The sequence below is a fragment of the Rhinopithecus roxellana genome, chromosome 5, assembly GCF_007565055.1.
Source record: "Rhinopithecus roxellana isolate Shanxi Qingling chromosome 5, ASM756505v1, whole genome shotgun sequence".
NCBI lineage: Eukaryota > Metazoa > Chordata > Mammalia > Primates > Cercopithecidae > Rhinopithecus > Rhinopithecus roxellana.
Window position 1 is genome coordinate 41,302,853 of NC_044553.1, and position 26,498 is coordinate 41,329,350.

General features: G+C 35.7%; 1 protein-coding gene across 2 annotated transcripts in view; it reads left to right on the forward strand.

Annotated features, from left to right (window-relative positions):
• Window positions 1-26,498, forward strand: part of UNC13C (unc-13 homolog C) — a 701,690-nt gene that overhangs the window by 178,078 nt on the left and 497,114 nt on the right. For both annotated transcript variants that reach the window (XM_030930702.1, XM_010352869.2), the window contains 2 exons: window positions 7,614-7,636; window positions 8,217-8,281. In XM_030930702.1, the coding sequence (XP_030786562.1) occupies window positions 7,614-7,636; window positions 8,217-8,281 (88 nt within the window). The remainder of the gene's footprint in view (window positions 1-7,613; window positions 7,637-8,216; window positions 8,282-26,498) is intronic.

The window sequence follows — 26,498 nt, forward strand, 5'->3', positions numbered from 1 at the left end:
TCATCCTTCATTCTTTTATTTTGGTGTATCACTTTTTTTTTTTTTTAACTTTAAGACAGGGTTAGATAATTCTGTCACTCTGTCACCCGGGAGTGCAGTGGCACAATAGGCTCACTGCAACCTCAATATTCTCAATCAGTCCTCGCATCTCAGCCTCCCCAGTAGCTGGGAGTAGAGGTGTACACCATTATGCCTAGCTAATTTTTGTATTTTTAGTACAGATGATGTCTTGCCCCAGCTAGTCTTGTCCAGGCTAGTCTTGAGCTCCTGGGCTCTAGTGATCTGCCCACTTGAGCCTCCCAAAGTGTTTGGATTATAGACATGAGCCACTGCACCCAGCCGTGTATGATATTTATTGATTTGCATTCATTGAAACATCCTTGCATCCCAGGGATAAATTTCATTTGATCATGGTGTGTGATCCTTTTACTGTGCCATTGAATTTGGTTTGTTAGCATTTTGTTGAAGACTTTTTGCATCTATGTTCATCAGGAATAGTGCCCTGTAATTTTCTTGTAGAATCCTTATCTGGCTTTGGTGTGAGTGATGCTGGCCTGTAAAATGAGGTGTACATATTATCTCCTCTTCAATTTTTTGGAAGAGTTTAAGAAATATTGGTGTTAAATCTTGGCACACAATGAAACTATCTTGTAATGGGATTTTCTTTGTTGAGAGATAATTGATGACTACTTCCATATTGTTATTCATTATTGGTCTGCTCAGATTTTCTCTTTCTTTATGATTCAGTATTGGTAGGTTGTGTGTTCTAGTAATTTATCCATTTCTTCCAGGTTATTCAATTTGATGGCATGTAATTATTCATAGCAGTCTCTTAAGATCCTTTGTAGTTTTGTGCTGCCAGTTGTAATGTTGCTCTTCCATTTATAATTTTATTTATTTAATCCATTTCCCTTATTTTCCTTGTGAGTCTAGCTAAAAAAACCCTCTTAGTTTCATCTATCTTTTCCATTGTCATTGTAGTCTCTATTTCATTTATTCCTTCTGTAATCTTTATTATTTCCTTAGTTCTGCTGACTTTGGGCTTAGTTTGTTTTGTTTTTTATCTAGTTCTGTGAAGTAAAAAATTAGGTTGTTTATTTGAGACCTTTTTAAAAATGTGGTTATTTATTACTGTATCCCTCTTAGAAGTGCTTTTGCTACATCCCGGAAGTTTTGGTATATTGTGTTTCTATTTTCGTTTGTCTCTAAATATTTATTTATTTCACCTTTGACCCATTGGTTCTTCAGGAGTATGTTGTTTTATTTCCACATATTTGTGGATGTTCTAACATTCTTCCTGTTATTGATTTCTACTTTTAATATTGTGGTCAGAAGAGACACTTGATATGATTTCCATGTTTAAATTTGTTAAGATGTGTCTTGTGGCTTGAAGACTTTTCCAAAATGGACTCTACAGGAGTACATATTCTGTTGCTGTGGGGTAGAATATTGTGTCATTTTAAAATATTTTAAGCAATATGATTATTAAGTAACAGAATCTTGGAAATTTTAAGAGAATATGAATGAATATATTAACCTATTACTGAAGATTAATAACATTATGGTGATGTTCTTTTCAAGTCTTTTTCTATATATAACTTTTTGTTTTTACATAGTCACCTTGTAACCTCAAACACGAGGTTACTTCCTAATTTTTATTTTGTACATCAGAAACATTTTCTATATTTTTATTTAGTCTCTAAATGCATTGATTTTAATGGTCACAGATGATTGCATCAAAGTCATAGAACATAATTTTCAACCCATAGTTCTATATTTAATCATGTATGCTTTTCCAATTTTTTTGTGGTAAATAATGAAACAGTGCCAATCTTAACACTTTTTTAGTATTTAAATTATATGTTTGCGAGGGTTGCCATAACATAGTATCAAAAATTGAGTGACTTAGAATAGCAGAAATTTATTCTCAGAGTTCTGGAGGCTGGATATCAACTATCAAGGTGTTGGCAGGGCCATACTCCCTCTGAAGGAACTAGGGGAGAATCTGTTGCGACCTCTCCCCAAGTTTCTGAGAGTTGCTTGGCTTGTGGAAGCATCACTAATCTTTATTGTGTGTGCATCTATCTCCAGATTTCCCCCTTTTTTTTTTTTTTTTTTTTTTTTTTTTTTTTTTTTTTTGAGACGGAGTCTTGCTCTGTCACCAGGCTGGAGTGCAGTGGTGCAATCTCGGCTCACTGCAACCTCTGCCTCCCAGGCTCAAGCGATTCTCATGCCTCAGCCTCCCGAATAGCTGGGATTACAGGCATGCACCACCATGCCCAGCTAATTTTTGTATTTTTAGTAGAGATGGGTTTTCACCATGTCAGCCAGGCTGGTCTCAAACTCCTGACCTCATGATCTGCCCGTCTCACCCTCCCAAAGTGCTGGGATTACAGGTGTGAGCCACCACGTCTGGCCCAAATTTCCCCGTTTTATAAGAACACCAGTCGCATTGGATTATGAGTCCACCCTACTCTAGTATGGCCTGTTTTAACTAGTTCCATCTGCAGTGATTCTATTTCTAAACAAGGCCATGTTGTGAAGTACTGGACGTTAGGACTTGAACATTTAAATTGGGAGAGGTGGAACACAATTTAACCCATAACAAAAGTAATTTCCTTAGCACCAGTTTCCAAAAGTGGGATTTTCCTGTCAAAACAGCCTATTGATAGACATGTTTTGAAAGTGTTTTTTTAAACTTATATTATTACAATTTTCATGTTCATCAACTACGCGTGATAGTGTTTGATTAATAATATTCTCAACAGCCTTGGAAATTATTTTACTATCATTAAAATCAATATCTTTAATCTTTGTTAATTTTGTAATCATTAGTGGTCGTTTTAGTAAAATAGATAATCTGTATGCATATTTACCATTGTGGCATCTTGTCAATTATCTATTAAATCTAAATTTAGAAAGCTCATTCAGTAGGTTTATTAAATATTCCTTTCTCTTTTTACTTGTCTTTCTTCCTTTAATTATTCTACATTTAAATCTTTAATGCATGTGGAACTTGGTGGCATATGTATGAGATGAGGATACAAATGAATATTATAGATACTTAACCTATTGTCTAAGCACCATTTACTGACTAGTGCTTCTCTTTGTCTTTAATAAAAAATGTTTTCCTAGTCATTAAGTTCTTGAGTATAAGGGTTTCTTAATTTTATTTTGTGTTTCACTTTTAATCTATTATTTTGCCAGGACTATACTGTTTTAGCTGTTACAAATTATTAATATTTTTATAGATTTATCTTGTAATGCTTCTTTTACAAAATCTTAGATATTTTTACTTGTTTATTAATCTAGTTACACTTAAAATTGGTAAAATTTCAAGTTACAGCAATCTGCCATTAGGATTTTGACTGCCAAATCTGCAAATCTGTTAGACTGTAATTCTTCATCACTGTATAGAAAAATGAAATAGTATTTTCTTTTATTCAGATTTTTTTTATAATGAACAAACTCCAATATTTACTTAGAAACTGTCACAGTACAACTTTGTTGCAGAGTTGGAGTACATTACTGGGTTTGAATAAATAAATTAATAAACAAAATTACTTAAAAGGAGCTATTCCTGATAGCTAATTATTTACTGAAATATTCCACAAACACACAGAGGCATACACATATGCAATATGAAGAGTGGGAAAGTGTAGTCTCTGCATACTATGCTAGCCATTATTTCCTTACTTGAGCCCAATTTCAATTATCTTAAAATTGGTAATGGATTAAATTTCTTTGGCAGCAATATCTATATATGTTTGTTTAGTGAAATCCTAGATGCAGCAGTAGCACTAGCCACATAACCAAAATTTCCACACTAGTGGAAAATAGCGGCTACTGTCATCACTGTTATGTGTTAGAAGGGAAGAAAGGGCTAAAAAAGGTTTCCTTTGTTTCTCTCATTTTCCCTTTGTTCAAGCTTTAGAATACATTTCAGGCTATCATGACATTTTCCAACCTACAAGTTAACCTTGGGTAGACTCTTCAAACATAGATCCCTATATATATATATATATATATTTTTTTTTTTTTATTTTTTATTTTTTTTTTTTTGTGGTATTAGGTGTCAGCCTAGCGGTGAGTTTCTTTTTTTTTTTTTTTTTTTTTTTTTTTTTTTTTTTTTTTTTTTTTTAATTATACTTTAAGTTCTAGGGTACATGTGCATAACGTGCAGGTTTGTTACATATGTATACTTGTGCCATGTTGGTGTGCTGCACCCATCAACTCATCAGCACCCATCAATTCATCATTTATGTCAGGTATAACTCCCAGTGCAATCCCCCCTCCCCATGCTGCTATAAAGACACATGCACACGTATGTTTATTGCGGCACTATTCACAATAGCAAAGACTTGGAATCAACCCAAATGTCCATCTGTGACAGACTGGATTAAGAAAATGTGGCACATATACACCATGGACTATGCAGCCATAAAAAAGGATGAGTTTGCGTCCTTTGTAGGGACATGGATGCAGCTGGAAACCATCATTCTTAGCAAACTATCACAAGAAGAGAAAACCAAACACCGCATGCTCTCACTCATAGGTGGGAACTGAACAATGAGATCACTTGGACTCGGGAAGGGGAACATCAGATTTTTAGATAATTCCATGAAATGGTGTAGCTTATTGAAATTGTCCATTCCAATATTTAAGAAATGGTTATTGGTCATCTTCTATATTTCAGGAATGTGGTAAAAGTAAAAAGAAAAAAAAAGAGAGAAAGAGATTAAAAAACAGACTACCATCAAGGAGCTCAAATACTGAAAGGATTGTAGATAAGGAAACTGGCAAAGGATGAAGATTAGCAAAGAGGAATGCACAGTGCACAATATTGAACACAGGACGACAGCAGGGAGAAGTATCACAAGTTTCTAGAAGGGGGTTGTGCTTCAGCTGAGTTTGGGACATGACAGGCAGTTAACTTGATGAGGATGGAGAACAGAGAGGAAACAGCAATGCAAAGGCACGTAGATTTCAAAGAACATGGCACAGAAACAGAACTTCAAGAATGTAATTGTGACTGAAGTTTACGATGTGAATGAGATATAATGAATGATGAGACTGCATTTCACATGGATTTTATGTTCTTTCATGAGGGCACTGTGTGTCACTGGTGGGTTTTAAGAAGGAGAGTGACATAATTTTATCTTTTTTAGAAAGATTTCAGGGAAGAATACAGCAGGGAGACAAGAAAGCAATCAAAGTGAACAAAAAAGCGTTCACTGGCAATAAATATGTGTTCAATGAATGAATGAAACATTAAAAGAATTGATGTATTACCAGATTTAACAGCTGAAAAGTAATTGATGACCTTGTTAAGATTACCTTTATTTAGTGGGATGGTTGAGATGGAAGACAGATATCAACGGGAGATAATGAATACAAAGTACTCATTCAAAATATTGCGTATTTGAAATCAGATCTCATTTCATTGTTTTCCAAACTACTTGCTAGTATATAGGAAATAACATTATTATTTTGCTTATGGATTGACTATATAGTTACTCTGTTGACTCTTTTGTTTACTGGTTTTCCATGTGATTTTGTATATTTTGATTACTAGATATAAAATTATAATTCTTGTAAAAATAACTTTCTATTTTGGCTTCTAATATTTATGTAGTTTATTTTCATTAGTTTTAATATATTGGCTGGAATTTTCAGAAATAAATGAAAATGATGCTTTTGGACAGTTTTGTTTGCTTTTAATGATGATGGAAATGCTACTATTTCAGACATAAATTGCTGACTGTAATAGACTTTTTTTTAACATATTAAACTTAAAGAAGACCCATTACAATCCTATTTTAAGGAGGTTTTGAATGACTAGAAGGTTTTGATTTTTTATCAAATTACTTTTGCTCCCTATGAAAATTAAGATATGTATTTTCTGGCCAGTTGATATATCATATTAGTCATTCCATTATATCTATCTATCTGTCTGTCTGTCTGTCTGTCTGTCTATCTATCTATCTATCTATCTATCTATCTATCTATCTATCTACCTATCTATCTATCTATCTATCTATCTGTTTGTTTACTGAGACAGAGTCTCGCTCTGTCGCCCAGGCCTGAGTGCAGTGGCCAATCTCGGCTCACTGCAAACTCCGCCTCCCAGGTTCACAACATTCTCCTGCCTCAGCCTCCCGAGGAGCTGGGACTGCAGGCGCCCGCCACCATGCCCAGCTAATTTTTTGTATTTTTAGTAGAGACGGGGTGTCACCGTGTTAGCCAGGATGGTTTCCATCTCCTGACTTCGTGATCTGCCCACCTCAGCATCCCAAAGTGCTGGGATTATAGGCGTGAGCCACCGCGCCTGGCCAGTCATTCGATTATTTTAAATGATAATTCGGGTACAATTTTCTTGAATATGGTATATTATTATTCTGCAATAATGCTAAATTTTATTTCCTTTATTTTATATGGTATTTTAAAATGATTATGGCCATACATTTGTCTTTTATTACTTTACAATACATTTTACCCTGTTTTGCATTGGAAGATACAACCCTGAGATACTGTAAAATCTGCACCAAAATATTTACTTATGATAGTTAATCAGTCTATATTTAATGAGTCAAGAAAGGTAATGCATTTCAGATTTTCATCAGTAAGGGTCATCATTGAGCTACATGACCTTGGACAAATTTTAATCTTTCCAGTGCTCATTTATATAAAGAAGGAGTTTGAACTAAATAAACTCCAGGGTCACTCCAACTCTAGCATTTTGCCAACTTGTATCCATAGAGAAGTTTCTCCAATTTTATGCTAATAAGCAAAGATGAAATAATGAGTTTCAGAGCAATAGTACTATGTAAGGTAGTGATAGACTATATCCTATGACCTGGCAAACTTAAACCTGGGTTTAAAAAATGATGACGCAGTAGTCCATTCTCCATCTCCTTGGACCCGTGAGCAGTTGGACCTGGAAAATGTTGGCCCTATGATTTATCTTAAATTACATCTGAAGGCTGTAGACCAAGCCCCCTTCACTGTTTTGTCAAGCTCATCTGAAACATTAGATGTAAAGAGCACCAGATGGGAGATCAGGAGCCCTGGATTTGTGTCCCTCTTCTGCCATTTACTAGCTTTGTGATCTTAATCAAGTCACTTAACCTCTTTAGGCATCAGTTTTCTTATTTGTAAGATGGACTCAACTTAATCTTTTAGCTCGTAAATTCTATGAGATGAGAAGCCAGTCAATTAGTCAAAGTATTTGTGATCGTATTTCAGAGTTGGATCTAGGCTCTTGACTCCAAAGAATTTGGTAGTTTACCCAATGTGTCTAGTAAGTGGCAGAGCCTCAGTTGGAGCCCAGGACTTCTGATTCTTCAACTGTGTTCTTTTCTTAATATGACACGCTGTCTTTCATTAAATCCTGTAATCATTTTTATACTTTTCAAGCATTCTATTACATTTCCCCGCTCTTTAAATTATGAGAACCCACTATCCTTGTTCCCTTGGTGCTCAACCTTGAAACTGTTTATTTATAATTTTAAACAATGTAACATATTAACACTCTGTTCATGTATGTGTTTGAACGATTTCTTGAAAAGTACTCCATCTAACATTTATCCCTTCTTTTCCTGATTCTCTTTCAGATAGCAGTTCTGTGGATGAAAAGGTTTTAAATCATACTTATTCTTCCCTCCTGAGGGATCTTGTCTTTTGTACATGTTTGTTTGTGACATATTAGACCTGTTTGATTCCTCTGTTTTAGTTTTGAAATGTGCATGTTATCCCAGCTTTCCATTATTTGGTTGTCCTTTAAGTGTGCCCCTGATAATGTTGCATTTATGGAGAGGTCACACCTTGCCAGCTGCGCTTACCTTAGCTATACTTGCCAACCTAGGGGTCTGCTACGGTCAAACACACCATCTTTTCTTCAGTCTGGCTAAACATGACCTTTCTGACTGACTCATGATCTTCATTGCACATATCAAGTTTTAAGGGCAAACAGCATCTGGAATATGATATATTTTCCTGGACTCTGCCAGTGCATTTGTTTAAATGCTGACAGCTAATTTCAAAACCTGTACTCGTAAAAACATAGCAGCTTTGACTTGGAGCTGACCCTGCTTAGCATCTGTCATACTAGGTGTTACGTGTGTAGTGCAGTTGACCTGTGTCCCGATTTCATGTACATAAAACTGTAGTATGCTAAAAGCCTGTTTGTTTTGTTTTTCTCTCATTCTTCATTTAAGGCTCGAATAGTAAGTGGCAATGATTTGGATGCTTCCAAGTTCTCTGCACTCCAGGTGTGTGGTGGGTAAGTATCTTTATACCTTTGTAATTTATTCCATTCATCAGTGGTACTTGGCTCTGCTCTCAACATATATGCTTTGAATGCAGGATGCTGCATGATTAACTAGTCTCATTGCTACTTTATTTCACAATAAAGTCAACATTACAGCGTTTTCTTAAAAAAAAGTTAACTACAAAATGATTCTAAAAATATGAATATGTGTATAATTATATATATATAAGTCAAAATCACCTAACCAGTTTAACTGTTAACATTAACATTACATACCCAACTACAACCACATACTTTTACATGATTGAATTCATATTGATACAATTCATGCTCTCTTTCAATTTGCTTGTTTTCATAATTATATATGTGCATGAACTTTTTCATATCAATAACTCCATGAATGTAATCGATACGATTCTTTTTCACAGTTGCATAGTATTACATTTAACATGAGTATCAAAGTATTTAAAATGTAATCACAAAAATAATGTATGAAATTTATTTTCTGTGTAAAAAATTCAAGCAGCCTCGTCTTTAATGGTAAAAGTTACACACTGGTATCAGTGTGGTATGAATGTTCATAGGCATTTTGCTGCATGTTTGCAATACATATCTATGTTGATATAAAATAAGTAGTTTTGCATGGTGATATTTTTTGCATTTTAACATAAAACAGTCCACTCCGTGTAAATAAATAAGCATGAATTTAATGCTGACTTTGTATCTATGCTGTTATAATTGTTCTATACATAATGACTCACTTAATCTTTACAATGGCCATATGAGGTAAGTACTATTTTGACTCTCATTTTAAAAATGAGGAAACCAATCCACAAAGCACTTATGAAATGTTTCCTTAAGACAGCTAGCGAGTGGCAAAATCAGTATTCAAGCTCAGTTAATCTAATTCCAGAGCCTATAATCTCAATCCAAATGCCTCATTGCCTCTGCAGCTTGCTGGTCTCTTTTTTTCCATTTAATGACAAATGCCTTGCAAAATTTTCTACTTTATTATTTTGAAGTGGTGCAAATATTTGAAAACATTCATACAACATGTTTTATTCTTCTGCTGGTGGGTTTTCAAAATTGTTTCTAATTCGTAATTGTAAATTATGACATAATTGTAGATACTATGGTAAATATAATAGATTTTAAAAGTGTAATTTATGGATCAATGCTTACACACAGTTTTTATATTCATATATACCTCTTTATATATGAATATATAGAGATATCTATATAATTGATTATATATCTATCTATTTATATAGATTTTTTTTTAAATTGAGACCAGGTTTTGTCATGTTGTTCAGGCTGGTCTTGAACTCCCGAGCTCAGGCGATCCACCCACCTCGGCCTCCCAAAGTGCTGGGATTATACGCACGAGCCACTGTCCCTGGCCAATAATTTAAATCTATATACATATATATGTATATTAGATGTTTTATGCTGAAATTTGAATACATTGATGTACAATATAAATAGCAAAATTTAGAGCCATCTTTTAGTTTTTTTATCTAGGCAAAAATTTCACAGTTCTGTTTTATAATACACTCATTTTTTCAAAATAATTTTATTGTTAAATACATCCACATGTTACTTATTTCAAATAAAATACTTGTAACATTTAAAGTGTTAAATTTAAAACTCCTACAAATTTATATATATGTATCATTTTTATTTTGATTTTTCCAAATAGAAGTGATTAAGATGTTATTTCTGTTACATCTTTAACTTCAATGACCTTGAAATAAATATGTGAAGAATTGCTCTCATTCATATTCTAATGTTATAGTAATTTAAATAAGTTATAAAACCAGTTGTGGTAAAAGATCACTATGAATTATTCAGAGAAATTAAGGTAGTAAATAAACTACTGTCTCTACTACAACACCACAAATACTGTGTCTTTAAGTTTACCAGCAATAATAATTTGACAACTAAATAAAATGTTTTTCTTAGGAAATAATTAAGTTGAATTCTAATTTAATTATGAAAAATGTTGGTACATAGTGTCACACACCTGGAGGTTTATCTGAGTTTATGATGTTACAGATTCTGCACCTCCCCCTCAGCTACAGCATCTATCACTTCGTAAAAGTTTGATTTGCTAACTCTGTCTGAATATGGACTTAATCCTTGTCAGAACAAGAGTTAATCTACATCCATCCTTTTGTTAAGCACATGCAGTATAAATGTCTGGCTAAAATAGTTTCTCTTTACATTTCGAATAGATCTTTCCACACTGTTACATTTTCTGAAAATGCCTCTTTCAACTGACTTTCTAAGGGATTTTGGAACTGTGATAGTATGGGAAGGGGGTGATAGCTTTCAGTCATCAAGACAATTTATCATTGCCTGAATGCTTATTTTCTCTTAAAGAACCGCAAGGATATATTTACATATGAACCTTCAATCACAAGCTCTTTCTGAAAGATGTGCTTATTTTAATTTTTCTATAAATATTTTAAATATATTTTAAAAATAAAATAAAATACGGTTTAAATATCACTTCTATCATCCTAAAAAACTATGACCGGGGCAGAATTTCAAAATACGGAGTCATTACTTTTCTATTACAATGCTGCTAAATTCTTCACTTTTCTACCTTTGCCATCCCCAATCAGTTCAGAGCCAAACCACATTCATCCTTTCCTTAGTTTACTCAAGTGTCAGTGAAAGAATAATCTATACACACTAAAACAAATTAATAAGCTATATACACTGAAACCAGATAATGAAATTAATAATTCTGCTTTCTGATTTCTGCTTAGCTGTCTGTACATTTCCTATAAGTGTTGGCAGAAAAGACATGGCAAATTTCATTCTGTTTTTCCTATCTGTTGTGATAAAAGTTCAGACAGGCTCTGGGGAAAAACTGGAAGAGGGAGAGAGAAGAGGTGACAGAAAAATAAAAGCGACAAGAGAAAGTGGGAAGGATACATGTTTTGGTGAAATCAATGAATTTAACATTTATACCCTTGAGTGGTTTTATAAGATTTTGTTAACTTTTGTCATCTGTGTCAGCAAAGAGTCATACACAAAGCACACAGCAACTCAATATGAAAAGTACAAGAGGTTTATTGGGCAGAAATGTCTCAAAGATAAAATGGAGAGATAGCAGAAGTAGGTGAGAAGAGCCGTTGGACCATGACACAGTTCTTACATTTGCGAAAGTATATGGAGTAGGAAGGAGAATTGGGTATGAAAAGCCTGAAATTGACTATACTGAGGATAAAAGAAAGCCATTCAGACAAATGGAGAGAAAAGTTTGCTTACTAGTGGAGTCTTTCATTGGGTACAAGTGGCCAGCTCTATTATCTCCCCGAAGTTTAGCCATTGGTTGGGAGCAGCTTGGGGAGGGTGTAGCCTAGGGGTGAATGCTGCAGTGGATACTGCAGGTGTGGCAGCTGGAGGCTCTTACCCAGCTATCCTACTGTCAGCAGATTCTCTCTAAGGGGTATCTGAGTGATACATGCCCATGGTTACACAGCATCAATTTGATGAAACTACTTTTACTCAATGATAGTGAACAGAGTCACATGAGTACCTTCTCCAAATGTGAAACAAGATTTTAATTAGAAGAACACTCCTTTGGTGCTTTCATTGTATATGACTTAAGTTTCCCTTTCCCTTGACATTTGTAGTTAGAGCTCCACTGGTTGAATTATAAGCAGCATTGCAAGGGGTGTGTGTGTGTGTGTGTGTGTGTGTGTGTGTGTGTGTGTGTGTGTGTGTTGGTGTGTGTTGGTGTTTGTGTTTGTCTATTCTCAAAGTACCAGACTTGCATGCACCACAATTTGGGCAAGTCTATAAAACAGTGGTGGGATTAGGGAAAAACAATTTGGGGAGGATGTTATCATCTGTATTTTCTTTCTTCACTAGTCATTCAAATTCTTCTCTGCATTACGGTTCTCATGGCACTAACTTCCTCGAGCCTATGTGAAATTCCTCTGGCCATGGTTCTGATCTAGGCTGGTGACTTCTATTCAACCTCAACCAGAATGATTGAACCTTTTCAGGAAAGAGGCGGTGGTTACAGAAGTGAAGTAATGCAGAGACAGAGAAAAATGAAGAGACACTGTTAAAGGGAAGGACAATTATCACCAGGAACAGCTATCTTGGTAAATGTGAACAAGCTAATTTTCATCCAAAGTCCTATACAATTCCATTGTTTTTCTTAAATTTACCTTAATTAAAATACCAATTTTTGTTTCTGTTGTAGAACCCAATGTCAGCTAGGTTGTTCAACATATGAATAAAGCTGTTTTAACATATTTTTAATTTTGTGTTACAGTCCTGACATTGGTTTTTTGTTTCTCTATAAAGTTGAGATTATATACTATCCTTACACCCTCTTCCTCTTTCATAGTCTTGACTTCCATGTTTAGCCAGGGTCTAGAATCTTTCACTTAGCATAGAGGATAAAGTTGTTCCTACGCTCCAGGGACTCTTCGCTTAATTTTTCTCATCGCAGCAGTCTTTTCTCTCATAGCTGAGAACATTTTATTTCAGTTCTTCCTATCAAGTCCACCAATTTGATTCTTCCCTATTCCCTCAGATAACTTCCCTATTTTTCAAGGGTCAGAAATTCTCCTAAGCCTAAACATGGGCTGTTTCCACCGAATTTTCTTGTGAGTCAGTGGTTTACCCTACATCACCATCCTTGCATGCTCTGAACCAGGTTTGCCAAATATTAAGAAAATGACAACCCCCACATAACACAGTGCTTTAATCATGGTGACAGGTCACTCTTTGTGTTTGGCTTATGGTTTGGTTCTGTCACCTAAATCTCATCTGAAATTGTAAGCCCCATGTGTCAAGGAGGGACCTGGTAGGAGGTTATTGGATCATGGGGGTCAGTTTCCCCCAGGCTATTCTCATGCTAGGGAGTTCTCATAAGATCTGAGGCTTTAAAAATGTTTGGCACTTCCCCCTGCCCCCGGCTCTCTGTCTCCTGCTGCCGTGTAAGATGTGACTTTCTTCCCCTTTGCCTTCTACCAGGATTGGAAATTTCCTGAGACCTCCCCAGACATGCAGAATTGTGAGTCAGTTAAACTTCCTTTCTTTATAAATTACCCAGTCTCATGTTGTGTTTTTATAGCAGTGTGAAAATGGACTAATGTGGTCTTTGACCTTTTAGTTAGTTATTTTTAGGGAGCAGCTTCCTTTCCCTCCAGAGAACTTGGTGTAGAAGGAGTTCACTATAGAGTTAGGTAAGAGTGAAATAAAGATTTCTATTTATTATAAGGCTTAACAGATGCAAACATGGCCTACTTTAATAAGTCATTGTTGTATAGTCAGTGAGTCACCATTACCATATTTTTTCAACTTATTTGTATTCATATTACCATTGACCTCGTTTTTGTCCTCAGCACCTTTTACTTAGGCAGTTGCAAACTGATCTTCTGAGACTGATCTTCTAAACAATCTTCCTTTGTTAATTTCTTCTTCCACATTAAATCTAATCTCTACACTGTTAAAGATCAATGCCTTTAAAGCACGGGCCTTTCTACTTAAATATCTTTAATGACTTTTTTTTTCTTAAATGTAAAGGACAGTTGGCCCTCTGTATCTGTGGGTTCTATATCTGTGGATTCAAACAGCTGTTGATTGAGAATCTGCTAAACAATAATAATCAGTAGCAATGAAACAATAAGAAGCACAAAAAGAAATTCAAGACCACAACTGTTAATACAGCATTTACATTGTATTTGGTGGTATAAGTAACCTACAGATAATTTAAAGTATATGGGACGATGTGCACAGGAAATACACAAATACTGTGCCATTTTATATAAGGCAGTTGAGTATCTGCAGATTTGGGTCTCTGATGGGTGATCCTGGAACTGATCTGTATAGGTCTTTTCACATGGTTTTGAATATCTTTCTTGATTTCTATTTCTCTTTCTTTTTACTGTGGTAAAGTATTATCACTGTTTTTAGTGTTTCTATTTTTTTGTATCAGTCTGTAGCATATAATAGTTTGATAAGTTGCATAGATTTAGCAAGATTCTTATCCTCCAACTTGATTTTAAATTCCTAAGGAGTTTAACTTAAATTCCTAAGTTCACTTGCTTAAATTATTACAGGAGAAACAATCCTTGACATCTCTTGGCCACAACCATGTTGGGCACAATCATGCCACAAGGCAGTTGCAGCTGCTAGAAAGGAGCCTCATGTGAGACTTCAGGGAGTACGCCCAATCACAGACTCTTGATTGTATCATGCCTGTTAGTCCTCAGCACACTGTCTGCAGTCCTCACGCAGAGCAAACACATAATATCTTATGCACAAAGGCTTAATCTAGATAGAGAGTTTCTTAATTAGGAAAACTGATAGCCACAAGGCCATCAGCTTTCTAAAACCCATGAATCAAGGAGTGGTTGCTGAGCCATTAGCTTCCTGTGGTCAAGAAGACTGCCTGTCTAATTTTGGCCTACCTCCAGCTCTCTCTAGTCTCAGGAGCAGTTGATTATCTTCTCTACTTGGAAAGTCATAAGATCATTAGGTTAGCTTTTGATGTCAGCTACAAAGACCAGACATTGGGGTGACTACTTCAATGTGTGGATCTATGGGACCTCACAACCACATTCCCATATTTAGTGGGAAATAGACTTTGGCACAGCATCTATGAAATTAAGATGAACTTTACTCTCTATAATCTTAACCATGCTTAGTTAAGCCATAGTTTTCTTGAGGTAGATTATAAACAATTTCGGTTAGGCATACTTTGTTCCTAAATTTATGGTGGCAAAATAATCATAAAACTGACTCAGAAGATTTAAAAAATGGAGCTGTCATCCTGAAGCTACTAATAGCTCATAGTTCACCAAGTTGTAGATTGGCACCTTTTTGATCACCTCACTTTCTGGCTTGGGTTTATAGCTTAACATTCTTTCTTACTCAGTGGTAGACCATAAACCTAGGAAAAACACTTGACTATTACCCACAGTTGATCAGGGATACTGTATAAGAATCCCCCATCTTCGGGTAATATTAGAAAATAGGTCCATTCATCCATCCTCACACATAGATAAGAAACCTGACATCTATTCTAATAGAGGCCATCTTCTGAGCTTTAGGAGGCTGACGATAAAAAGTTGTTCTCCCAAATCACATTTTTTACTTCCATTATTTAATAGTATTTAAGAATATGAAACCTCAGGATAATCCTAGGTGTAAGCCAGGAGAACCTCCAATTTTACTCATTGTATGAAAGCTACTCTTTTTTCTTCCTTTCTTTCTTTCTTTCTTTCTTTTTTTTTCTGAGATGGAGTCTCGCTCTCAACCAGGCTGGAATGCAGTGGCATGATCTCAGCTCACTGCAACCTCCGCCTCCTGGGCTCAGGTAATTCTCCTGCCTCAGCCTACCGAGTAGCTGGGATTACAGGCATGTGCCATCATGCAGGGCTAATTTTTTTGTATTTTAGTAGAGATGAGGTTTCACCAAGTTGCACAGGGTGGTTTCAAACTCCTGAGTTCAGGCAATCTGCCTGCCTCAGCCTCCCAAAGTGCTGGGATTACAGGAGTGAGCCACAGCGCCCGGCATTTACATTTCAGATCGAGATTCACATGACCCCACATCCCTTTCAAGCCACAAAGCAGATAATGGCTCTACTTTGGGGAAGGAAATCAGAGCTGCCATCAACTCTGACAACTTCCCTTTAGCCAGTTCCTGGCACTGGAGCCTTCCATAATTGATCTACACAGCACTGGTTGGCTTCTTAGAAAGGGCCTGCTTTTCCTTTCATCTTTAGGTGATTGCCGATAAAAACACATTCAGTAGGAAATTTGCCTTTCCCTGATTTCTGTGAGCCACTAACTCGACCTCATAATATTTGAGATGTACTTTAAAAGAACCCCAAATCATGCACTTCCAAAGGACTAGTATTTGGTAAGACCATCTCAATATTAGCGATATAAGTTTCATCACACACCCAACTCCCAAGGCCAGTCTGTTCTCAATTAGAAAACTAAGGCCATCAACATAAGCTTAAGCATTGTACTACTTCTATCTTCTTACCCTCATGAACTCATTCACAATTTTTTTTCTCACTCCAAGGTCTATATCTCAAGCCAATGCTAGTACTCTCTTCTGGCTTTGAGTATCACAGGAATGCCAACTTAATATAGCAGCAAGCAGGGCCAATCCAGCCTCAGAAAAATGAAATTGCTAGTTAAGAAACTTGTTTCTGAGAAAAAAGTGTTATATTGAAACACATTTCCTTCTCTGTTCAATTTGCTTATTCAACATTTATATATTACTATACATTTCAGCTCTTTATATATCAGATTCTTAATCATGAACCCTAAGTCTCTATGGCTTAAATTTATTAGGAAATTAATGAATCTTAGCTACATCAGAGAGTCAAGCTTAATCTTCTAGTGCCTTCCAGATATTCTTTGAGTTTGAAGAGTAGCAAATTAAAATCACTGATACATCCTTTATGAAGACAGTGTTTGAGTCGTCAGTCTTAAAGTGGTGCAAGTTTAGTAACTACAGAAAATATCATCTGTTACATTGAGCAGAATAATCACTTGTGTCAGAAAATTACCAGCTATTAGCTGGGAAACACTGAAAATAACCCCACTAAATAAGATGGAAAATGTAAGAAATACCATGTTTCCTGCATCGACTGGTTCTTTCCAAGCTGTAATTGATGTGGCTATTGAGCACATCTAATACATATAAAATTCTTAGAGAGGAAAAAAAAGAGGAACACTGAGGGTGATCATTGTCTTTTCCAATGAGACATATATTGAGTATGTTTTTAGATATATTTTAATGAATAAATACCTTATTCCATTCAGGTAGATGACATAGATTCCCTCTTATAGACAGACTATATAGTAGTGTAAGAGAACAATAAAATAATCGCTGCTAAAAATGTGTGCTACTGCTGCTATAAACTTGTAAATAGTAGAGATGCTATTCTCTACTACTCACTTCTTATTTAAAATAACAAGTTGGCTTAATCCATATACTTTCTTAAATATGAAACAGCTTCCTCTAAGAACTGCACTGTAATTTTCAGATATGACAAAATCTATCTAAGACTAGCAGATTAAGAGTTCTTAGTTTTTAGGCTATCTTAACATTTAGAAAGAGTATAAAATAAAATAATTAAGCAACACTTTAGATGTCATTTAAAGATGGTCTATCTCAAATTCATAATTATTATGATATAGTAAGTAATACTTTTTGAAACGTTGCAATATAACAGACCCATATCTGAGCATTGTTTAACATTACTTCTTTTAATTCTTGTAGCAACTCTTTGAGGTAGGTATGATAGTTATTATTCATATTTTACAGATGAGGTAATTCAGGAATCCAGACACTATACATCGTCAAGATCAGTGACAGTATTAGAGCTGAGATTTGAACTAGATCTACCTGACTTCAGAATTTGATTGCTTTGGTATTATGCCAAATTGATACAATTTTACAAATAATAATGCTCATTTTTGGATCTGTTCTGTTAAATAGTGTACTGTACACTTACATTATATTTTAAATTTAACATTACATTATGTATTGGTCTGAAAAGGTTTCTCATTATATGTACCAAATAAATGTAGATCTATTTCTAGATTTTGAAAATATGTTTGCAAAGGAATTTCAGGATATCTCCTAGAAAAATATGACCTAGATAAACTAATAATAGGTTGAATGACTGGACCCAAGGTGTGATAATTCATGGTTGATATTGTACTCAGGAATGGCTCTTATTGAAATGCCTCAGGAATTGCCTTTATATAGATTTTTACAAATTGGTATATAACAGAGACACATATTTAGGGGTACCTGTGGTATTTTGATTTATTCATATAATGCGTAATAATTAAACCAGGGTAATTGAAATATTCATTACCTTAAACATTTTTCTTTATGCCTGGAATATTCAAATTATTCTCTACTAGCTATTTTGAAATGTATAATAAATTACATATTGTTGTAGTCACTCGACTGATTTATTGAGAACTAGGTCTTATTTCCTCTATCTAACTATATTTTTGTACCTATTAATCTCTCTTCTTCCCCACCTCCATTCTGTTCTTCCTAGCCTCTGTTATTCACCTATCTACTTTCTATTGGTATTTTGATACATATTGCATCGAATCTGTAGATTGCTTTCGGTAGTATGGACATTTTAGCAATATTACCTTTTCCAATCCATGAATATGGATTTAGATTGTTTTTAACTGGGAAAGATAAAAATATAAAATACATACTTCTCCAATTTGAGGGTTACATATACCTGGGCAAAATAACTGGTATATTAATAATGGAATTAATGTCTAAAAGATCTTAGCATATTACAACAATGAGCTGAGACTAACAAGATGGAGTATAAATAGTATATTAACCAAGATAACCTAGGTTATGATACAGTAATTAACAACTACCGAATTTCAGTACATTAATTAAATAAAATGTTTTTTCTCATCCATGCAACGTTTCCCTTTTTTCCCCTTTCTTCTCAGAATTTAAGCATGCAACATTTTCAATGCCTGTAGGTACGAGGAGGGTGCACTTTGATCTTCATAGTTGGTCAGGGAACCATGCTGACAGAGGCTTTGCGTTCATACATGCTGAATCTAGAAAAGAGAAGGTTCAAGTGAGAATTCATGTCAGAAGTCTTCGATTATTTAAAAGATTAGGTTAGAAAAGGGACTATATTGTCCTGAGCTTCCCAGTGGACAGAACGTGGATCATTGAAGAAATTGTGTATAGGCATGCTTCTGACCAATATAAGAAGATATTTCCAATCAAGAGCTGTCTTTGTAAATACTAAGTTTCCTACTGTTAGAGATTTTTAAATAAACTAGGTGCTCGGTTGTTAGAAATATTGCACAAGGAATTTAAATATCAGATGCTTGATTATTTAAAACCTATTCCAATCTTAATGTCCTATCCTTATATTCTATCATATATAGTAACTGTATCAGTTAGATATTGCCATGTAACAAACCAGTCCAAAACTCAGTGGCTTAAACAATGAATCCATGGGTCTTGCCTACATTCATTGATACATGTATGGTCAGCCAAACAGGGGCCATTGCTCACATTTCTGGTGGCTGTTTGGCTATTCTGGAGCGGGGCAATTGGGCTGTTATTCATCATCCAGCTGGCCAAACCAAACTTGATTATATGACAGTGACAGGATTCTAAAGGAATAAGTGGAAGCATGCAAGGCCATTTGAATCCAAAACTGGAACTGACAGCTATCACTTTTACCACATTCTATTGTGAAAACACATCATAAGTCCCACTGAGATTCAAAGAATGTGGAAATAAGGCTCTTTTTTTTTTTTTTTTAATAAGAGGAGTGAATGACTGACGCCATTTTTAACAATAGAGTATAATCCTGTATATTCACAGTCTTCAAATTATATATTTTCCACAATTTAGAGAAAATAGAATATCATTTCATATATTTACTTTCACTTAATTATTTGTATTTTGAATAATGAAAAAATAGATATTGCCATGAAAACATCAGAATCTCATTTTCAGTAGTACCTAATTATTCTGTTACAATATGGGATAAAGAGTAATTTACCTTCCAGATAGGTGAATAAAAGTGTTCTGTACATTTAAGAGAAGATGTATTTCTGATTTGGGGTCTCAGTGCAGACTTTATGGAAAAGGTGGAATTAAATTGGGCTTAAATGTTTGGATACAATTTTGACACATGGATATGGAAAAGAAAATGTAGACCAGGAAGCAGTACAAAACTTGAGTTGCATCATAGACAAGAAAGTAGACAGTAGTATGTCCAATCATGTGGAGGAAAAAAGTGGAAAATGTGTTGGGAAATGTAAGTTGAAAGTTTGAATGCCTGACCAAAGACACTAAATACATTAACCTTTGAATAATGTATTTCTATCATTTGAAATACCTGCATCATGTGAAAAATGACTCAGCTATTCTGGTCAAACAATAACTGCAGGGTGATGGTGACAATGACAGGGAAGAAACTGATAGATTTAAATTCACAAGATTGTATGATTTTCATTAACTAAAGCAGAATCATCTGCCCAAATCTTAATTTTTAGAAAGTCTCCAGAAGCAGGTGCACTTGGGCACAGCAGACATCTTTCTTGCTTTGAGAATTTTTACACAACTCTGTCAACCATGATAAACATCACTGTAACTCCTGCTCATTATCTCGAGGCTTAGACTCTTAAGTTGCTAGGTAGGAAAGGCCAAACCATGGGATTTGTAGAAGCCGTCACTGCTCAGAATCATCTGTATAAATCTTTTTATACAAGATGGCATCATCTGCCATTTAATTTTTACATATAAAGATCTCTTCAGGAAACAATACTTGAAACAGTTATTCCGGAGTCAACAACTACAGAATCATATAATTTAGAAGCTTCTCCACTTTTAACAATAAGTTGCATTTATTTGTGTCAAGTGTGGGAGGTACAAAGCTATAGTGCAAGTGTCAAGGAAATCACGGATTACCTGTAACAGAGTATCCTTTCCAGGCTAGAGCTGAGACTCAGATTTGTCCAGTGTGACATCTGCAAAATCTCTTTCCAATGTATCTGTTTGCTTTCATTGGTTTACACAGGGTCTGAGAATAGAGAAGCTGGACAGTGTCCTGCAGCTGGGGTTCAAAACTAGACATATTTGATGAAAGACTGTCAGTAGCAGTGAAATTGATGGACAACAGAATTTTTGAAAGGCACGTAGGTTTCCTGTGAGAAGTCTTATCAAAAAGGAAAAAAAGAGCCTGGGATGGCAATTCAGACTCAGCAGTTAGAACTAGAAATCAGAGGAAAGAAGTTCTCATTACTCTGTGTGTGTGTGGGTGTGGCCACCCTGGTTGTATAAGTAACTTTCAAGGAGGGAGAAAAGGGCTGTATGTGAACTTGAGCTGTTTCTCTGGGATCGCGGAAAAACTGCTGAGTTCCCCTCTCACCAAATTGAGTGCAAACCAGCCATTGATTACAAATTAGAATTAACACTAAATGAGGATGAATAACATCTTTGCCTTTTCCATTTAGTCAATGGGACTTGAGAAGGGAAAATTCCCACACTGCTTCTGAGGAAAAGACACATAATAATGTGATATGCTAACAAATACGTAGAACTTTGAGTTAGATGGCCTAGTTTTAAATCTTGACTCTATTGCTTATTAGCTGTGTTAGTTTGGGCAAGTCATTTAGCCTGTGAGTCTTAATGCTCCATTTGAAAAATGTAGATTATACTCATAATCACATTATAATATAATCGCAAGATCATTTAGTATGTTTTAACTTTCTTTTTAAATCTAGCACACATAGAGAATAATTGTTTAATAATACATTATTAAAAGGTAAATCCTTGCTCATGGTGATCAGAGGTAGGGTTTCTTAGAACTGAGGGGTTTCCTAGGATGCAGCAGTTTCAGTGCTAGAACCAGGAAATCCCTGAGAAAACCAAGATGAGTTTGGCCACTTTATGAGTTTCGAGAGACTCTAGCTACCCCAACAGGCTGCTCAAAGGGTTCTTCTGAGATCAGCATAGCTGTAAAACATGTATATTTCACTAGAAGCTCTCATATGGAGAATTAAATATGTTTCTATCTACTCCTACTGGTCTTCTGCCTAAGAAAATGTATAGATTCAAGCGTGGAAAAATAGTAATTGCCTACTCCAGCCCTCTACTTGGCATATATCTTTAGCCATAATTGTTTACCCCTTGAGAACAAGAAAATCGTATCTCAAGAAACTCATCTGCAGAAAGACAAAGGGATAAAGAAGAGAGAAGCCTCAGGATAGAATGGTAAGTTCTTTCTAGAACTGAATTGAGTTGTGAGTAGGAGCAACTTTTAGAACAGGAATTTGTTTTATTGCCTGTTTGAGCAAATAAGTAGACCTCATCAGGGATTCTTCCCTTTCTAAACACTTTGATGTTTGACTGAATACATGGCAGATGCTGCCAAACTTCTTCCCTTTCCATGCCTGGTACAGTGTCATTTACTTCTTTAATATTAGCTGTTTTTATTTTTTTTTTACTTTTTAGAAATAGGATCTTGCTATGTCACTCAGGCTGGAGTACAGTGGCACAGTCATGGTTCACTGCAGCTTCCATTTCTCGTGCTCAAGTGATCCTCCTACCTCAGCCTCCCAAATAGCTGAGACCACAGGTACATGCTACTACACCTAGCTAATTAAACAACAACAACAACAAAAAAATGTAAAGATGGGGTCTCACTATGCTACCCAGGCTGTTCTCAAACTCCTGACCTGAAGTGATCCTCCCGCCTGGCCCCTAAGTGCTGGGATTGCAGGCATGAGCTATCACACCCAGCCAATATTAGCTTTGTTATCTGCTCAGCTGAGATCAGCCTTTTTTCTTTCTGTTATTGCAAACTGGGACATGGGCAGGATTTTATTTTGCTATCTTTGGCAGGAGGGCCCACTTTTCACTGGAGTTAAAGCTAGATACAGATCTTGGCACTGCTTAGAAACTTGACACTTGCTGTATCACACCATTAAACATCTCCCTGCTGGCAACGTGTCTTACTTATTATACTTTAGCTATTTCATGCTCACTATTGAGCAGGCTACAATAGAACTGTTGAGTAAACATGCTGATTCAATAATTTTGAAGTTTGACTAGCATTCAAATTCTTTGTAGACCGCAGACCAGGCAAAATGAACACAGTAAATATCTTACATAGTCTATATACCAAAGGATTTGAGTGGAGAGGAAAACTAAAGGGAGACTATACTATTTCACTCAAAACCAAGTCAACACTTTATTAAGGATACACCAAGTACAAAAACACTGTTTTTTGTATGGGTCTTTTTTGATTAGAGAATGCAGATGCTTAAGGCACTCTCTCCTTGTGCATGTTGTATTTAGCTATGAAGGTAGTTAAAAGGATCAGACAGACAAGGGACCACAGGAACTGCAAAGAAAAAAACAGGTGTGCCTGTGACTAAAATGTGTCTTAATAATCTAGCATTTAAGGGCCTACTTTCTGGCATGAACAAACACTTGGACATGGGAACTAGTGGGTCAAGTTTGGTAGATGTTTAAGGCTCGTGGGGGTAATACTGGGACAAAAGGATTTTGAAGATAGGTGAGTGCCAGACTGGAAAGACCTTGAACATCAGCTAAGAAACATGAAGATTTTGCCTATATTTACTAACCTGCTTTTGTAACTTCAAATATCTGAAGGATATTCTGGTTTACCATTACACAGTAGTGCACTAGAGAGAGGATTAGAATTGTTAGAAGGCAGGGGAAGACTAATACATACCTTCCTCTTCCCTTAGTTACTATTGAATTATCTGCCTATCCTGTCCTTCCTTGGGCAAAACATCAATTGTAGGCAATTAGAATTCAGCAAAGGCATTCAAGCCATGAGTTTAAAAATTAAACCTTTGTTGGATGAAGATTGAGGTAGAAGGAATATATGATACATCATGGAAAACGAGACAATTGGAAGGCTTTTGGAATACTATTGACAAAAAAGGACATAGAAGCTACTCTGTCAGAATAAATAATGATGCTAGCTTTAAGCATGTTTTGCTCAGGAAAAATGTGAAATGATAGTTAAATAGAAGTGTTAGGTAGACTGTTAGTGAGGATCTAGGTCACTGGAGAAAATTTAGGATTGGTATAGGGATGGGAGAAAGTTTAGGATTGGTATAGTGATTTGAGATTCAACTCTACAGAAGTGATAGCTAGATGAAAATGACAAAGAGAGCATAGAAGCCTAGACTGAATGATTAAGAAAGAAGGATGCTATTACACCCTCCTAACAATGCATACTAGGTTCATTTATATCAAGCAACAGAAAGTTATGACACATGCTCGTTTCATAGAAACTATGGTAAGTTGTTGATCACTCCAGGATATCCTTTACTTACTCATGTTCCAAAAAATCTAAATTACAAAGATCCAGAATCACTTACAATCTTTTTTGATTTAGAAATAGAATCCATGATCTTCAAATTGGGTATAAGACTCTGATGTCTGGAATAATGTTCTTGCTAAATAGCTGTTCAAACGTATAGCTGTGGAAAAGCTTCCTAGTTTCTCTAAAATGATTTTTATATGCATAAGTAAGTAATTACAATTTTCAACTCATTCAGTTGCTATCAGTGTTAAATGAATTGATATATGTGAACATTTAACACAATTTATGACATAGAAAACAAACGTTTCTTACATGTCGGTCATTAGTAATTGCTTCTGGATTGTAAATATGTTCTAATATCTATATCTCTAATGTATTTCTGATAATTAGTTTAAATTTTTATGATAAAGCTATTTTAATGAGAATGTAAGTAATACACTCTTTCAAATGTGAAAAATCTCTAAATTTGCACATTTCTTTGGCAGGTTGATACCTTAGCCTAAAAGGGGTTGGGAAAGCCATTGTGAATAACAGGACAACCTCATAATTAAACAAAAGAGCTCTGTTGAACTACACTGAGTGGATTGTTGTAAAAGAATATTAGCTTTTTTCTTTTTAATTCTTTTTAACTCTTTAGAAATAGGATCTTTCTCTGTCACTCAGACTGAAGTACAGTGGCACAGTCATGGTTCACTGCAGCTTCAATTTCTCATGCTCAAGTGATCCTCCTACCTCAGCCTCCCAAGTAGCCAAGACCACAGGTGCATGCTGTTTGTTCTATACATAGTCTCAAAGTTTATTCTATAAGTCGAATAATAAATAAGAACATTAAGCTGGCCAATTTGGACACAGAGAGTGGAGATCTTGGGCTTGTATGTTAGTCATAAAGCTATGACTTTCTACCAGGTACATGGACACCATTTGACAGTGGTACAAGTCCACTGTTTGACAGTGGTAGGCCAATCATTTTGTCCAGTGAAATAGTAGCTGGCCAATTTAAATATTTATTAATTTAATCATATTTTAATATACTGGAAGTATTAATAACAACTGCCAGAATTTCTCTTATTTGGGAATAAATATCTCAATATTTATTTCTATAACTTCAGAATTGTTCTTGTTTTGGTGTTTTTAGGTTTTGGTTTATATTAGATACAGTAAGCCTTTTGTCAATTATCATTAAAGTTTTGACTTTTTCAGCCGGGCACAGTGGCTCACACCTGTAATCCCAGCACTCTGAGAGGCCAGGGTGGGCATATTACTTGAGGTCAGGAGTTTCAGACCAGTCTGATCAACATGGAAAAACCCTGTCTCTCATAAGAATAAAAAAAAAATTAGCCTGGCATGCACGTCTGTAGTCCCAGCTACTCGGGAGGCTGAGGCAGGAGAATCGCTTGAACCCAGGAGGCAGAAGTTGCAGTGAGCCTAGATCGCACCACTGCACTCCAGTCTGGTCTGGGCTATAGAGACAGATTCCGTTTCAAAAGAAAAAAAAAAAAAAAAAGGGAGGCCGAGGCAGGAGGATCATGAGGTCAGGAGATCGACACCATCCTGGCTAACACGGTGAAACCCCATCTCCACTAAAAATACAAAAAATTAGCCAGGCGCAGTGGTGGGTGCCTGTAGTCCCAGCTACTTGGGAGGCTGAGGCAGGAGAATGGCATGAACCCAGGAGGCGAAGCTTGCTGTGAGCCAAGATCGCGCCACTGCACTCCAACCTGGGGGACAGAGCGAGAATCTGTCTCAAAGAAAAAAAAAAAAAAAAAAAAAAGACTTTTTCCAAGCAATTATGTAGTCTGTGTCTTAGAGGGATTTGTGATTTTGCTGAAGCACAAATTTATGTTGGTCATCCAGCATTCTTATTTTTTTGCTGCTTTGCTCTCTAGTCATTAGGAAATTACATATGATAGAGTCATATTGTTACTCATAAATTCATGTGCATGTGTGTACGTGGCTGATGTCTACTGTTTAGGATTTGTTTTGCTTCTTACAGCAGATGATCTATAACCGCAAAAGGGTTAAGGTGAACTCAGGCAATTGACTAGATATAATCTCCAGTAATTTCACTAAAGGCAGGGACTGGTCCATTTCCCTGTCTGGTTCTGTCTACTGCTGGTTACCTGTGATTGCAGAATTTAGAGACCTGATTCCCTTGGCTTGTGACACTATGCAATCATGGATAGACAGAGCAGAAGGCATTCAAAGAGAATAGCTGGGCAGCTCTTGCAATCAGGCAGAGAACATATGAAATATCGTGGCCTTATACTAAAAGATTTCCTGGTAAGGAAATTTCAAAAACTCTATTCCCATCAAATACAATCTGATATTTTGTCACCTTCACTGTCTGAATAAGA